Source organism: Corylus avellana, chromosome ca7, assembly GCF_901000735.1.
Source record: "Corylus avellana chromosome ca7, CavTom2PMs-1.0".
NCBI lineage: Eukaryota > Viridiplantae > Streptophyta > Magnoliopsida > Fagales > Betulaceae > Corylus > Corylus avellana.
This window is the reverse complement of record NC_081547.1, coordinates 3,760,435-3,777,403: the sequence shown is the minus strand read 5'-3', so window position 1 is coordinate 3,777,403 and position 16,969 is coordinate 3,760,435. Positions and strand designations below refer to the sequence as shown.

Below are 16,969 nucleotides of genomic sequence, written 5' to 3'. Positions count from 1 at the left end.
CTACTTGAGATCTAATTATATTCAATTTTAAATTATTTGTAATATATTCCAATTAAAATAAAGTTTTTAATATGATTTTTTTTTATTAATTTCTCCTTTTAAAATTTAATAAACTATGAGCCATAAATATTGAGTTGATAAAAATAATAATTAAGATTTAACAAATTTATGTAGGATGACGATGATTCTTTATTATAAATTGGTAAAATTCCAATTATTATACAATTCATTATAGAAAAAAAGTTATAATGTAAGTAAAGACATTTTTCTTTGTATCATTACCAAAAACGTTGATAAACTCGATGAATACGTAAAAGATGTCATTTATTTTCCATCATATATATATTTTTAATATAATGTACCTTTTACATGTTTTTTTAATAATATTAATAAAAAAATAATTACTTCTTTCATACTCGAGATATACAAACACTTTTTTAGTTTAGAATTTATAAAAAAATTATATCCTTATAAATGGCCGGTAAATAATAGTTGCTTAATCTCTGTATTTTGCTCTTTCTTGGGGTGACATGGCTGAGATCAAGCGTAAACGCACTTTCATATGCGTCTCTTCTTCCGAAGAAGAAGTAGAAGACAGCGACAACGAAGACGAAGAAGCTGATGAGGACGAGGACGAGGACGACGATGTTGACGATGATGAGGACAAAGCGGATGAAGACGACGATGATGACGAGGACAAAGAGGATGAAGACGACGATGATTGTGGCGGTGACGATGAGTCTCTCTGCAACAAAGTCATACGCCTTCTTAAAGGTATTCTTAGGGTTCTCAATTTCGACCTTCATTTACGAAATTTGTCTTCCAATCAAATTGATTAATTTGCAAGGTAATGATGCGTCAGAAAGTTTAGCTTCACTTAGATTGTTTGATTCTCTTTTATTTATAGATTGATTTCAGGATTAGAATTCAAATTATGTGAGAATTAGCAAACTCTCCGACATTACTTGTGCTGAACAGATTGATTTCCTTTTCAATTCCTTCTTCTTCTTTTTTCGTGTTTGGTTCTCTCTAACCGTGAGCTAAAATCTTTTTTTGTTTTCTTCTTTTCTTTTTCTCCTAAATTTTCTGAAATAATAATAAAAAAGATGTACATTCATCAATTCGGTGCATTCTCATTGAAAGTTGTGCGATTCATATGTCCATAATTGACCTTCATTGCTTTTTGGTTGTGGTTACTGGTTAATGTGATTTGACTGCAGAAGCTTAAAAGGAAAATGTTTTGGCGGATGTAATATTGTAATTTATCATTTGTTATAAAAAAAAAAAAGAATGTTGATCATTTTAGTTATGAGTCCTGTGGATAGTGATTAAGGGGAAGACTGAAAAGAACAAAGAAGACGTAGAACGCCAAAATATTGAAATCTCTCGAAGTTGATTTTGGATTTCAGGCACTGATTGTTTTTACTATTGTCTGAAGTATATGAGTTTCTTATTTGATGGGCCTTTGCGAGTGAAGCTTTTGAATACCTGCTCTTGTCATTCTCATTATGTTGTAATCGTGGGACCTCGTGTTTTTTCTTGTCTTTGGCAGATGGGGGTGATTTAGAATCTTTAACTCTAAAAGACTGCAAATCCTATTTGCGGAAGCATGGCCTCAGGCTAGCAGGGACCAAGGCCGTTTGCATTCAAAGAATTAAGGAGCACTGGAGGTAAGTATCATCACACTATCAAAAAATATATGCAGACTTGTGTGTTCTCATTTGCATCTAACTGTTTTTATTAAGCAACATTTTGTAATGCCACTCGGTTGTCATGATGAAGAATATATCTTAATGCTATCCATAGTGTTGTTCATTTTATAAAATTTTAAATGAGATTGAATTTAGAGGCATTAATTTCCAGAAGAAAAAAAATGTGATTTCAATTTGATTACTCATGTTTAGATGAAAATTGGCCAGAATAGGATTTTGGGCACATGAGATATTTTAAGGAATTAGGACTCACTACCCAAATGTTATTTATAGGGGATCTTAACAGCCAACTTTGGGTTAAGTGGTACTAATGCAAACATGAGCTTGTAGATTAAATCCTTACTTCATGGGTGATACACTAGATCAATATATATTTGAGAAAGCATCTTTGGTGCTCCAGTGCCCTCCTCCCCAATGTTTCATGTTAAATGGATTAGGATGATGGATGAAGATATTGAAGGGATAAGAAGAATATTTAGAATTCAGAATGGGACTGAGGTTACCAGGAGCTTTATGTTAATCATGGAAATATCTAGAAAGATGTCTGTATGTTGTCAAGTTGCTGATGTCTATAGTAGCAGTGATGATGCCCACTGGAATGTAACCTTTTTGCTTCTAACAAGCACCGGAATTCATATTGTGATATATCTCTTATGAAACCCCAACTTATAACTTTTCTCAATTACTTTTGGTGCTTAAATGGAAAAAGCGAGGTCTGAATGAAGAAATAATGCTTCCATGAAAACTCGGAAGGCCGCAAGTTACGTTACTGCCCGGGTCCAATTGTTCCATATTGACCCATGGGTATTTGAGTTCTAAGTGAAAAATCACTGTGTTTTTGTTACATAATAAAATCGCTGCATGACAAAAAGTTAGTCATATTCATCATGTATGAATTGGTACATATTATATATCCAAACAAGATATTGTTGGATGAAATGTGGAAATGTAGTTTGTTAACATGCTATGTTTTGGCAAGGAAAGAATTTTGGTGAGGACAAGATGTTTTCCTTTTAGAGTTGTTTAATATCTTAGTAAACATATTTCAATAATATCCTTTTATATATTTTTACCATCTCAGGATAAAAGATGGTAGCGGTGAGGCCTTTTATCCCAAATCAACCTTTGTCATCAATTGTACAGGTAATACGGTGTGTGTTTTTTTTTTTTTTTTGGGTGAACTTTTTGATGTTTTGAAGACAATCCAGAAGCTTTTTAGTATATTGCAGGTGATGTCTGTAAGGGAGATGTGGTTCTGTTCTCGCAGAAAGTTTATGAAAGGTAGTCAATCATCCTTGCTCTTCTTCTTTATTTATCACGTATGTTCTTTGATGTTTCATCTAGGCCTTAAATTTTTATTTGGCTTTGTAATTAAGGAATTTATTTCAAACAGGTTCAATAAGGTGACAAGGCATGGTAGGCCTCAAGGAAAGAGAACTGTTGCTGGGAGGGTTGTTAAGGAAAGCTATGGTGCAGCCAAGCAACAACATACATTTACGGTAGGGTGATTATAGTTTGATGAGTTTGTGCATGTTCTGGATACCCAAGTGACATGCAGTTATAATCACTTTAACAATCTGAGTGACTTGCTGATAATTGATATATGCTTTTATTACCTTTTTTTATTTATTTGTTAACACCATGTTGTTTAGCCATTTAACAAATTGTCTATCCAATGTTTCTACTTACAAGGTTGAGGTTCTGTGGAGCAAGGGGAGTAATAGATTGCCTCCTCTTTTTCCTTTGCTTGTGAAGGGCCGTAACCTCTATAGGTTGAGAACTTTCAGACAGGTAATTTGTCAGTCAATGAAATGACAATATTATCAGGTAATGCGTTTTTCAAGAGGTTGGTTTACTGGTATGTTTTCTCTTCCTCCTCCTATAGCGCTGGAATAATGAATCAGGAAGAGTAAAAGTGCTTGCTGAGAAGCACAAACGAGGTACAGCAGCAAGACTTGTGAGAGCAATGAAGAATACAAAAAAGAGAGAGCCTACAAATGGAGGTATGGGTTAATAGAATTAAGGGAGGAAGAGTTGCCTAAGATTCATTCTTTTTACAGTATTAAAGATTCTAATTCACACTTGTTTCTGATGAAAATTAGGTGTTAAGCATCAGAAACAATTCCATCATACAAGGGAGGAAGAGTTGCCTAAGATTCATTCTTTTTACAGTATTAAAGATTCTAATTCACACTTGTTTCTGATGAAAATTAGGTGTTAAGCATCAGAAACAATTCCATCATACAAGACCATCTCAATCAAGAAAACCCTTTGCACCAGAAAAGGGGAAGCATTTTGATAGACATGGAAAAGCGACATTTCCAGGACACGCAAAATTTAGAAATCATAATCAACGTCAAGAGGCTCCTCCAATGAGACAGGTGAATATCAAGGGAAACGCAATCTCTGGAGCCTCCAAACCATCTAGGAAGCGTCAGAAGTTTGCTCACCACAATGATGATAGAGATCCAACTTTTCAATCATATGTTGATCCTTCACAAATTCGCTGATCTCAAATAAAATATCAAAACGGGAGTCTGCCATACCAATTGTCTAGGTATGATATGGGCTCTACTTTAAACATGATGAGATTGCCGCATTTCAGGGACTCTGCTGGTACATCTGCTATGCCTGCTTCACAACATCAGAGGTTAAAACATAGTATAATGCCAACTCAACCCCCCCCTACAACTCTTTAACGGCATTGCGGGGTCCATAAATGTTGATAGGCTGTTGCATCCATTCCCTTTGGGTGCAGAGACTTACGGACAGAGGAACTATAGATTTTGAGCTGCTCTATGTTTGGGTGTCATGACAGAGAGACGAGATGAGACGCATTCTGCGAATTGTGCCTGCCCCCTGAACTGATGGAATATTAAGTTCTGGACCTGCAATTTTTCAGTGGGTTACTTTAGTTCTCTCTTTAATGTTGATTTTGTTGGTTACCATGCTGCTATTTTGAAACCAAACTACAGTTGCATTCATCTGTGTTAATGATGCACTATTCAGGATAGGGCGGACACCTAAGGTAGCCATCTATATATTGGAGATAAATGTGAATAGTATAGGTTAGAGGAATGGTTGGTTCAATATAAGCAACTATGTCGTTGTCTCTATTTCATTTTTGTAGCTAACCGTCATAAATGCAGCACCACTTTGTCGTTCAAAAGCAATTGTCATAGCATGTGGGACATAGCTTTTGAGCAAGGAAGGAGGCATCATGTGTGGTGGTGAATGCCTATGGTGCGAGTTGTAATGGCCGTTTTGGAGCTGGTGCTTCATTGTTGACCCTAGGCCCTAGCTTTTCTGATGGTGGTGGTTATGCCGATTACAGTGGCGATCAGAAAGTGGGATGGGTGAGGGAAATACAGCTAGTGCTTACCTGGTCCAACAAGCTCCAAATATTTATCCCAAATTACAAAAAGACATCCAATCTGTTCTCTCTTTGTTGCAAATTAGACTTGTTTGGATCTAAGTTTTCAAATCAGATTTTGGCTGTTGCGATTGATCCGGTTTGGACGGTTCTGGGAAGATGAGGATGATATTGTGTATCTAATTAAATTCTTAACCGTTATTAAGACGAGCATTATCCGAAGCCAACGTAACAATTGGGTAGGGTAATGTCAGGATACGTTGCTATAATTAACTTTTGGGATGGGACTTGTATCTCTCAAGCCTGACATGATAAATATCTATCATGCTACGTGGAATCCTCATTGCGTCATCAAAGTTGAGTCCCAGTTCTATAGATAGGCGCCCACCAAATTACGGCTGCTCTTGAAAATATCGCTGCTCTTTTCCTATTTCGTTACCTTTTTCCTGCATAGTGGTATATATATATATATATTTTTCCCTTGTTTTTTAGTGCAGGAAAAATGGGAAAAAGATCAAGTCCGTGGAACTTTGTGCTCAGAAGAAAGAAAAAAGGTCATCGAACTTTGAGCGTCCTCAATTAGAACACGCAGTCCTTCTGTTGTCCATGCAAAGCTGTACGCGACCTACAACTACACAGTCTACACTTATACCCCAACTTATCCTACGTGGGTCCTTCCGTACTGAGATCTATCCCACCAAAGTAAAAAAAGTCCTATACGCATTAATCAATCACATACCATATTTATTCCTCAATCATGCATTACATATTTATCAAGACAAAGCTTAATCATCACAAACTATATATACACACATGACACACCCAAACCAAAGTACAGGACTAGAATCACATGAAATGAAATGAAAGAGTTAATATAAATAAACTCTATTAACAACTCTCTTGCCATAACAATTCAAGCATCAAATTGCTAGATCAAGCAGAGTACAAGCATGTAAATTCCATCAAACAAATAAAAAAGAAAGTAATAGGTAACACGAGCAATCATGAAATCTAGGAAATATGCAAACTTGGGTTAACCTCCTGTTCCAAGCCACTTGGGAGAGGTGTGTGACACGTAGTGGGACCCGTTGGCTGCTGATCTGTGAATCCTCCAAGTTGTATCGAAACATGTAGGGTCCAGGCAGCAATTGGCTTAAGAATCATGCAGTGTAGGGAAGAAGGAAATACACTACTACTATTGGGAAATATTGTAATTGACGGAACATAGGCGCTAGCCTAGCACTTGTAGAGGGCACTAGAAGAATCTTGAACTGGAGGGACGGAGATCAATCTCTTGGGTCCAAGCGGCTCGGTCCTGAACATGCAATTGCCAGTAGGTCTGAGCCAGCGCGTCTGGGTCCATTGACCCACTCCCTCCGTTGAGTTGTTCCCCAACCAACCCCCTCTGCGACGAAGTTGATGGCCCCCTGCAAGTTTGCCCCTTGTATCTGTTAATAATTCTAATCATAACTAGCTACTAACGAACTTTTTTAATGACTCACTTTTCTTCACGAAAGCATCGTTTGGTTGACAAGAAAGTTAGAGAGAAAAAAAAAATAGAGTATATGGAAACCATATATATGCTAGTAGAGAGAGAGACAGAATAAACAATGTCGCAGTATAGATATTTGGGCTATGAACGAACCTAGGTGGACCAACGATGCCATCGATGACAACGTGGGCGACGTGTACACCAAAAGGTTGGAACTCCCTTGCCAGACACTGCGAGAGTGCTCTTAACGCGAATTTCCCACAACCTGATTCATTTCGTACACCGGAAAATAATAACACAAACAAGGATCATACAATATCATAGCTATTTCTATTTCTATTTCTAAAGTGATTCTGTCAACATTGACCAAATAAAGAAAGTGAATCTTTTAATTCATGGTGTCTGGATATATTGTAATTTAATTTATGTAAGATTTGATTGGAAAAATAATAATAAATTAAAACCAAAAAAAAGAAAAATAGAGAGAACGAGAGATTACATATCTCAGAGAAACCAGCAACGCCGTTGAGAGAAGCTGAACAGCCCGTGAATAGAATTGTCCCCCTTCCCCTTTCCACCATGCCCGGAACAACCTTTCAGATTTTAAGGAAGCAGAAAGTATAAAAGAAACAAATCAAATCAAACCCAGGAAACTTGAAAAAGAAAAGTTACACACAAAAAAAAAAAAAAAAAAACGCTGGGTCTCCGATAAGAAGAAATTTGAGCCTGAATTACTCCATAATTAATCTAGTTCTCCCAATCAAGGGGCTTCGTGGGTATTGACGAGTATATATATATGAACTGCTATACCTGTTGGGCGCAGTGGAAAGCGCCAACGGAAGAGACGGCGAGGGACTTCTCAAAGGAGTCGATGCGAATGTCGGTGAAGTCAGTGGGTTGCCAAGACACCGGCTGGTACGCATTGTACACCAAAACCTCCACAAATCCAAGCGAGAGAACCCCTTCGAATGCCTCCCTCACACTCCTCGAGTCCGAGCAGTCGATTCGTATCGCAAATACTTGTGCTTTCTCCTCCCTCGCTATTTCGTCCGCAAATCTCGACAATCTCCCTACAAAGCATAGTATCTTACATGTATATATTTCCACTGCCAATTCTAATGGAAAACCCAGAAAAAAAAAAAAAAAAAAAAAAGGAGAGAGAAAGACCCACGAAACAAAAACAAACTGTTTGATAATTTTCTTTCGATTAATTTTAAAAAAATAATAATTAATTGGACCCCATGCTAATCTTTTCTGTATCGTTTTGGGAATATCCACCTAAGTCGCGAGCGAGAATGGCGACGGTGTAACCTTCGTGAGCGAACTTGCGGGCGATGGAGCGGCCCAGCTTCGGTCCCACGCCGACAATGGCTGCGATGCCTCGGGCGGAGGCTGAGCTCGTCATGTTGCGCATCTTGTTTAATTAGCTTAGCGAACAAAGATGAGCGAAAGAAAGAGAGAAAGAGAGAGAGGGAAAACTCTTTATATGTATCGTAGTCCTTGTATTCTTTTCTGAAAAGTTGAGGGGTATAAGAAGAGAAGAAGATAGATCAGACAGAGAGTGCAATCTGCTCCATCGCTGTCGCCTCCTTTGCGAGAGGCATTTTGCTTTGTGCTTTCATGCTTTGCCTCCCTCTTTTATAGTTCGCTCTCGGTACAGTGCCGGGAAGCATGATTAAGTCGTCCATTTCTGCAATCATTGATGGGGAGCTGGAGAATAGAACGGCTCTGATGGCACTGTTTTCCTTAGACTGTTAGGACCAACGGTGGCATTTAATTACCAAGTCTATGCTGATTGACCGAAGAGAAGTGCTGAGTTTTTTTCTTTCAAATATTTGACTGATATTCTTTTATTAACTCAACTATTAAATTTATGAAGTTTATAATTAATTTATATTGAATCCACGTAAGTCTACAGATTTAATGGTTAATTTATAAAATTAGATGTGCCAAATATAAAAAAATAATAACCTCTAACATTTTTCTTGTCCGAATGTAATTCAAGACCAAAAGCCTATGGGTAACTAAAACATGTTACATTATTTTACATCGTCACTTTTGCCTTAAGTGGGACAGCGGAAGGACATGGATTAATTTCTCACTTTACATTTCTTCGTTAAAGTAACCATAATACTATTTAGTAAATTAATTGTTATATAATTTGATTTTTTTTTTTTTTTATAAAAAGATGGTATTTTTCTTTAGAAAAATGTTATATGGTCATTATTATGAAGAAAAATACCATCTTTTTTATAATATATATATATATATACCAAATAAAAAAGGACCACATAAGATGTTATTACTTCATAATTTTTTTTTTTTTTAAATGACCACATAAGAGAAAAGTTTGGCCAAAATTATGTCTTTATCATTTATCTTATATTATTTACTTTTTACTACTATTCAAATAAAAAAATCATTACAAAACAAAACATTTTCACTTATCAATACCACTTTCTCTTTTCTTTTTTTTTCTTTTTTTTTCACTCACTTTTTGGTGTGGTGTGGGGTGTTTACCAAACAACGCCCAAAAGCCTATGGGTAATTGAAACGTGTTACATTATTTCACATCTGTCACTTCTGCCTTAAGTGGGACAGTGGAAGGACATGGATTAAATCTTCTCTATACATTTCTTCCTTAAAGTAACCGTAATACTATTTAGTAAATTGTTCTATAATTTGATTATGTGACAGTAAAAATTCATTTTTGAATCATCACTTTGTACAATTTTTTTTTTAAAAAAACAAAAATTAAATTAAGGACTGATTTTACTAACACGTCATGTCAATTGTATCATAATCATATAACAGTCTACTATAAAATAAACAATAATCAAGCTTTACTCTAAAGTGGGTTGCAAAGTTTGAAGTGAATAACATTATTTTTCACAATTTTCCTTCCAGGTTGAATATAGCCTGATTTAAAGCAATGAAATGTAGAGCATGTTGAATGGTCATACCACATCATATTATACTCTAAGAGTGACTATGATTATATATTTTCTCACATGCTCAAAGGGTGCAAACAGTTCCACCAACCCAATTTGGTTTTGTGTATATCACAAAGTTTTTTTATGTGCTTACTTTTTCTTTTTTCTAATTTCTGTACTTGCTATTGGATGTTGATAATATGTTTATTCTGCTGCTATAAGATGAACACTTGAAAATGTTAAGTTTCATTTCTATATAATAAAAGGGACTCAAATATAGCAACCTTCTTTGGCTTTGTAGTTTGTTGTGGGTCTTGTCATCCCAATTGATCAAAGGTCGTTGGTAAAAGGAAAAAAAAAGAAAAAAAAATAGTCTTATTTGCCCCAACTATAGAAAGTGGAATATATATTGAAAGACTCTTTGACAAGGAATGGTTGAAAGGATTAAGAGCTTGCACATTCCTATCCCTATACCTGAGGACTCCTCAAATATTTCTTATGAGGGTAACACTTGGGTGTAATCATATTGAGGGTATTTTATAAAGAAATATATGGATACTAATGTTATTTATTATGTGAAATTATGCTTTTATAAATTATTATAGAAAAATTCTAAATTGACTAGCTATTTTTAAATGATAGCGCAAATGTGATAAGCATTTTTTTTTTTTTTGAGTCATTATAGATTGTATCAAAGTCATATAGCACTGCCATGTTTTACTATCATCATCGCATGACGTAGCTCTAAGATTTAGACATCATAGGTTTAAGGAGGGAGACATAGAATTGTATTTTAGGAAAATTCTAAATTGATCAATCATTTTAGAGTAATAACAAAAATGTAGCTAAGTAGCATTTTTCCTGTGTGTAGCCATTGCAATGGACCTCACCTCACGTGGCTCTACATGAACAAGGCTAACAAAGGCCTCCCCCGGCCCTTCAAACCCAATCCGTCTCTCTAATCAACTAAAGGGGCTTCACAAATAACAAACGAGGCTTCAAGTTGTGTGTCCTCCTTCTTGGTCTTCCCCTGATCCCGAGGGATCTCTGAAAATAAATTTCCGGCCGGCTATATGACGGCCCGGGACTATTTTCCGATGGGTGTAGCCATTTGTCGTGATCATAGAGGATCCACTTGTTTCGCCTGGACCAAGAAGCTCCATCCCAAAGACCCCTCCATTGGTGAAGCAAATGCAGCTCCTTAATTGCCGTCCAAAAAGCTATCATTTCTCTTGTACAAAAGTAACTTTAGCTATTTGTTTGGAAATTGAGTTGATGGAATTTGGGTTTCAACAATGACTTGACCTGTTCGTGCACATATCTCTGTGATATATAGATCGATCGATGCACATGCAGAATCACAATTATATGTATCTAAACATTACCCGTGAATGTGGGTGGCCCTTGCTCAGTTTTCCCATGGATCGATGGAAACCTCCACGTACAATTCGATCTGAATGGAAGAATTCCATACATTGTATAGAGACTCTTTCTTGAAAAGTCAGCCTTTATGTCTTTCTTATATTATTGATTATAAATGTGTGTGTGAAAAAGAAAAAGAAAAAGAAAAGAGATCGAGAATGAGCTACCAAACGTTTCTTTGAAGCAAATTTTCTTTTTGCTTTGATGGACAGGGTGGCCTAGATTCCGTATGACCCATCTAATTGGTGCTTTCCATAAATTGCAAGAGTCCGGGAAGCATAGGACAAGGCAACTTGCCAGACATCTTTATTATATGAAGGAGAATTTTCAAAGAGGCTTTCGGTTTAGGGTCGGTTTGGGATTGTGATTTTAATAAGTGCAATTTTAAAAATAGCGTTTTCGAAATCTACTTTTTAAAATCGTAAATGCATTTAGTAAAACATGTTAAAAAAATTTTTTTTATTAAATATTTGTTATGTGAATTCATGATTTTGGTTTAAATTCACATTTTTTCAAATAAGTACCCCTAGTCTGCTTATTGAAATCGCTGATTTTTTTCCTATTTTAAATTAAGTGTTTTTTAAATCGCAATTCCAAACGCCTTACGTTTTGCGATATCTTTTAAAAACGAAATCACAATCCCTAACGCACCCTTAAAGTAGGCTTACGTTTTCCACCATAGCTTGCTTGTTCGCTTTCCAAATTAAGACAATTACTATTACGTATCCAAATTTGGATCCATGGAAGGAGACCCCTGGTAGGTAAATTACATATAACTTACCTGCCCCATCGTCTTCTGAGGATTCTTTTCTCATTAATTTGCTTAAAAGTTGGTGAAATTGAAAGGCTTAATTAACATCATCAATGAAATCTAAGATTCAGGGTTCCTCTTTATGATTATCTTCTTGAAATCTAACAAAGCATCAAACTAAATCAACATAATGATTTAAGATTCTGGTTCCTCTTTATGATTATGTTGGTGAAATTGAAAGGGCTTAACGTCAATGAAATGTAAGATTCAGATTCCTCTTTATGACTATCTTCTTTCAATCTAATAAAGCATAAAACTAAATCAACATAATGATTTGATGACAAAGTGATCAAGACGGTATAAAAAACTCTTTAAAAGTAAAACCATTTTTAGATGCCAGCAAATCTCACAGGTATTCACTCTAGAAGATGTGTGTTGCAACTTGCAACTAGATTTTTTTTTTTTTTTTTTTTTTTCATAATAGGGAAAAGGAAAGGGGAGAAAAACAACAACAAAAAAACCAAAATTACAAATGAGGGTTTTTGCCGCTCATAATCCTAAGAGAAGAAAGAATAGGTGAATCGTCAGGAATACTTTCAAACACTGAGTGGGAAGCGGCCCATTTAGCAACCGAGTGTGCCTAAGAATTGGCACATCTACAGACCTTTGAAGTGGTTTAAAAGGAAAAAGATGAGAGCTGGAGTTAACTTGCAACTAGTTAACTTACAAAATCTTTCTAAACCTTGACTCAACTTGAAATCCCGATAAAATGACCCGTTCATCTCTTACTGCGGTGGCTCAAGAACTTCTGGCCTGGCCTTCTTCTACAATGATTACTTTCACGAACAAACCTTATCTACTACAATCTAAAACTCGGATAACTAGAGCTTTTTTATGTGGTTTGAACAATGATAAACAAGAAGAATGATGAAACTGTTTAGGTTTAAGGGTATTTATAAACCTTTACATGAATAATGAAAAATAGTCTCTTGGTCATATGGAAGTCGTAGCTCATGAGGCTTATATAGCCTATAGGTTGGGGGATTTCATCAATTCGATTAACCAAACCTTCGACTGAGGGTCTCAAGTTTAGGTATGGAATCACATTGCTACACTTTGCTTAAGCAAGATGCAACCAACACTTCGACCAAACCTTTCGGGTTTTAGTACTCAAACATGATGCATTGGTTTGGTGAAACGAGTTTCGACCAAGCTTTCGATTGTAGCCTTCAAAACTTCAATTCCATATTATTCTTGAACCAAATTTTCATACCAACTAAACCATCCTAAACCTAAAACTTACACTATAACATGTTTTGACAATGCATTTGCTATCACTAAAAACCTAACACAAACAAAAGCAAGAGATGGCCTAACACAGGCAGCCCAACCTAACCAGTACAAGAAAAGGAAAAATAAAATAAAAACGTTGGAAAAGGTTGAAACCGTGTTTAAAAGTTGTACTGTCTTCACCTACCACATTTTTTTTTTAATAAATATGAATCATTTATATTATAAAAATCATTAAAAAATAATAATAATAAGAGCATTCTTTCTCTCTCTCTCTAACAGGATAGATTCTACCATGACATCACTCCTATCAGGCTATCAAGTGAAACGTACGTAGATTAAAATTAGAGAAAAAAAAAAAAAAAACTTATATATATATACATATATATCCTGAACGAATGAATGTAGTGGAATTTAAGGATATCTATATGAATATGGGTGCAATATTAAACTTTTCCCACAATGGATCTCAGATTAAATTTCTGCACTCGTGCAAGATACTCTGCCAATGCCCAGATAATAGGGGTGTCAACCCGGTCCGGTTTTTCGGTTTTTGGCCAAAACCGGAACCGGAACCGGGGTATCCCGGTTCTCGGTTTTGGGAAACCGGAACCTTAACCGGGGTCCCGGTTTCCGGCCGGTTCCGGTTTTACCCGGTCCGATAATCGGTTTTTGAAAAAAATTAGTGTTTGAGGCTTATTTTAGGTATTGAGCCTAAAATAAGCCCATTATTTTTTTTATAAGTTAGCTCATTTAAAAAAAAGTTATTAATCTTTTTGTTTAATTTAAAGAGGCTTTATTGTGATTGTTTCAAATAATTAAAAAATAAACCTAAAAAATCAATGTTTTTACCTATAGGAGCCTTAGAAATAAAAAATCATTTTTTTAAAAATACCCTAAAAATCATTTTAAATTAGATACATAAAGAAAACATTAAAACAATAAAAAGTAAAACAAGTATGTAAACAAATCAACATGCACAAGAAATAAATACCCCTTACTACAGCAATTCAAAACCCAAAAAAATAAAAAATAAAACAAGTATTTAAATAATCTACCAATCAAAAGAAATACACTCACAATCCAAATAGTTCACAAACATATTACAAAGACAATATATATATATATATATATAAAATTTAATAAAATAAGACCCGGTTCCGGTTTTCCCGGTTTTTACCGGGTGCCAAAAACCGAGACCGGAACCGGGGTCCCGGTTTTTTTTTTTTGGCAACCGGTTTCCGGTTTCCTGGTTTTCCAATTCCGGTTCCGATTTTCCGATTATTTTTGACACCCCTACCAGATAAGGACTAGAGGCAACAACTAGGCTTTGATTTTGAATAAATGATAAAGGAAAAAAAGATACCCAACCCAATATTCAATCATTAACTTGGGGACCAGAAGAAATAGACCCCATCCATCGATCCCAACCTTTCTTATAATTTTGACTGGTTGAGCCATGAATGGTGAATGCCCCGGCCCACACCTACAATATCTGGATTCTTCTATTTTTTGATTGATGACTTAAATCTTTCAAGATTCTTCTATATTAAATTATTATGAAACCATATTTCTAACTAACATGGATGACCATCATATCCAGCAGTTACCTTTTTGTTTCCTTTCCTTTACAGCATATGGCTAACCTGAAAATGGAGAGAGAGCAGTCTCGGGTAAAGGGCATGAAAATTCAACGCTGTAATTATTGAATCCAAAGCAAATCAAAACATAAAAGTTTTTTTTTTTTTTTTTTTTTGTTGTTTAAGCATAAGCCCAGACAAAACTCAAACCTTAGGGCAATAATGTAATCTGGCTAGAAACTGAAGAAATAGTTTCCTACATTGCAATCTCTCTATCTCATCATCTTGCTATTTTTCTTGGATTTTACATGAGTGAGAGATTTTAACAATCCATTTGGTCTTGGCTTAAATTAAAATTACATAAATGGGAAGAAGAAAAACAAAAAGAAAAAAAAAAAAAAAAAAAAAGAGAGAAAGAGTTAGCTTGTGTTGTCATTTTCATCAAATTATGTCCATATTATATTTATCTTTAAAGATGTAACTTTCATTAGCATCGCAAGAGAAATCCCAAGTGTTGAAAGGGAATAGATAAAAGACAAGTAATGCGTTAATAGCTCCTCTTCAAGTTGTATGGCCCCTGATGAAGAACTTTGTGGCTGGGAGACAAAATAAGGGAGGCTGCCTTAAATGAGCTCACATGTCCTTAGCTAGCTTCGTGGGTAATACAGCAATAGATATGGCGATGAAGCTGTTAGCACTGCTGGTGTTCCTTTTTTTTTTTTTTAATAATTATTATCACTGTTATTATTATTCTTTTTCGAGAAATGCTACAAATCATTGTTTTTTTATTCTACAAAGTTGATGATGTGACAGTCTTAATCAACATTTGAATTTTTCTTAAACAATAGCCGATTAAAAAATTGATTGAGACTCTCACATTTGCATTAATATGTGGTAATTATAGAATAAAAATGTATTTTCCAAAATTATTCTTTTTTTTAAGCTTGGTGTTTGTAGGACATTGTACCCCTATTACCTGCTAGGTAAATTATAGACACAATAAACTCATGATCACTATTATGATACTATATTAAATCACCACTTATCTTAAAAATTTAAAACACTCTTAATACAATGAAATTATAAATACTTAGGAATAAGAATGTGTTACTAGGAATACAAGAAGGTGGAATATAATAATCATTCGGATTCATCCATTTGATGACAACATATGAGTGAGAACATTTCCTCACTGGAATTGAATAATGTTTCCTAAAATTCCCTAGTTCTAAAAAGAATTTGTCCAAAAAGCCATTATTTTTTTAGAAATTTTTATTGACACCATTTTTTTTAAAATATCTTATTTTTATATTCTTAGAGTTGATGTGGCTTTTAAAATTACCATTGGATTAAAATTTAATTATGATTCATCCCAAATATGATAATGAATTTAAAAGTCACATTAACTTTATGAGGATAAAAATAAGATAATAAGATGGTTCCTACCATTACTCATAATATTAATGCTATAAACTATTTTTTTTTTATCTCACAATGTTAATTTGGCAGTCATAAAATGTTAAAAAAATAAGAGGCTAGTTTAGATTATTACATTAACATTGTAAAATAAATAAAAATATAGTTAATATCATCTCTTTAAACCACAACCGTTGTGATATCCTTGGATAATTTATAGGATGAATATTTATAGGATGAGCAAAACAAAGATTGACTTACAAGAGAAACCAAACGGGCATCCAAACCTTTTGTCACTGAAATCCGACCTTGAATGACGTATAAGCAGTCAAACTGCTTTGCCTTTCAAACCATGGGTAATTGGTCTCTTAGGGCTAAGTGGTGCATGTCAATTCTCATGAAAAAATATTATTTAGTTGATTATTATATGACTAAAATGACTGAAAATTAAGTTTTAATTAATTTTTACAAGTCATTATTTTCTATTACCATATCATCCTAATTATATAAAAATATATTTAATGGTGCATCTAAAATGTAAGGCAAATTGTGGATTGCATTTTGCTTTACATCAATGAATGAAAAAGAATCCAAGCAGGACCCATCAAATCCATTGAATGTTGCTGGTTCTCACTTTCATAGCGCTTCTTTTGATTTCTCTCACTTCATTTACGATCACCTTTGACCCTTTGTAGCAGTCCCCAATGGCCATAATATATTCCAAAATATAAAGTGACAAAAAGCATTAATAGAAGGGGGAATGAAAATCAGATATGAATGACTTTGCCTGGGACACCCACCCATCTTGCTTCCATCTTTATATATATAAATATATATTTACAATAGTCTTCCTGGCTACTTTAGCAAATCACAGGTAATGATCGGATATAAAAAAAACTTATTTTCAATTGAACTGTAAAAATCATTCTCTAAAAGTGTTATGTCTTGTTTGAGCACGTGAGAAAGTATACTTTTTTTTACCATTAATATTATTAAAAAA

At 34.7% G+C, this 16,969-nt stretch overlaps 2 protein-coding genes across 3 annotated transcripts; one reads left to right on the top strand and one right to left on the bottom strand.

The window, feature by feature from the left end:
- Window positions 1-487: 487 nt before the first annotated feature.
- Window positions 488-4,828, top strand: LOC132186081 (zinc finger CCCH domain-containing protein 62-like). 2 transcript variants are annotated; one of them, XM_059599871.1, is made up of 8 exons: window positions 488-774; window positions 1,553-1,670; window positions 2,794-2,855; window positions 2,942-2,993; window positions 3,106-3,211; window positions 3,405-3,503; window positions 3,598-3,715; window positions 3,927-4,828. In XM_059599871.1, exons 1-8 carry the CDS (start codon window positions 531-533, stop codon window positions 4,220-4,222), a joined length of 1,095 nt encoding a protein of 364 aa, XP_059455854.1. In that variant the 5' UTR covers window positions 488-530; the 3' UTR covers window positions 4,223-4,828. The 2 variants fall into 2 exon arrangements, with proteins under 2 accessions (XP_059455854.1, XP_059455855.1); XM_059599872.1 differs by having other exon boundaries at window positions 3,815-4,019.
- A 980-nt stretch (window positions 4,829-5,808) lies between these two features.
- On the bottom strand, window positions 5,809-8,186 carry LOC132187437 (uncharacterized). Its single transcript, XM_059601748.1, has 5 exons — window positions 7,856-8,186; window positions 7,388-7,647; window positions 7,077-7,170; window positions 6,731-6,842; window positions 5,809-6,512 (listed from the first exon to the last, which is right to left on the bottom strand). The coding sequence occupies exons 1-5, from the start codon at window positions 7,989-7,991 to the stop codon at window positions 6,341-6,343; spliced, it is 774 nt and encodes a 257-aa protein (XP_059457731.1). The 5' UTR covers window positions 7,992-8,186; the 3' UTR covers window positions 5,809-6,340.
- Between the last annotated feature and the right edge of the window lie 8,783 nt (window positions 8,187-16,969).

Bases quoted from the DNA above. Each gene is read 5' to 3' on its own strand.
- LOC132186081 (XM_059599871.1), top strand. From the start codon at position 531: ATGGCTGAGATCAAGCGTAAACGCACTTTCATATGCGTCTCTTCTTCC. The intron at 2,856-2,941 runs GTAATACGGTGT...AGTATATTGCAG, and splicing joins CTTTGTCATCAATTGTACAG to GTGATGTCTGTAAGGGAGAT. The intron at 3,212-3,404 runs GTAGGGTGATTA...TCTACTTACAAG, and splicing joins AGCAACAACATACATTTACG to GTTGAGGTTCTGTGGAGCAA.
- LOC132187437 (XM_059601748.1), bottom strand. From the start codon at position 7,991: ATGCGCAACATGACGAGCTCAGCCTCCGCCCGAGGCATCGCAGCCATT. The intron at 7,171-7,387 runs GTATAGCAGTTC...AAAATCTGAAAG, and splicing joins CTTTCCACTGCGCCCAACAG to GTTGTTCCGGGCATGGTGGA. The intron at 6,513-6,730 runs GTTCGTTCATAG...GCAAACTTGCAG, and splicing joins GGCATCGTTGGTCCACCTAG to GGGGCCATCAACTTCGTCGC.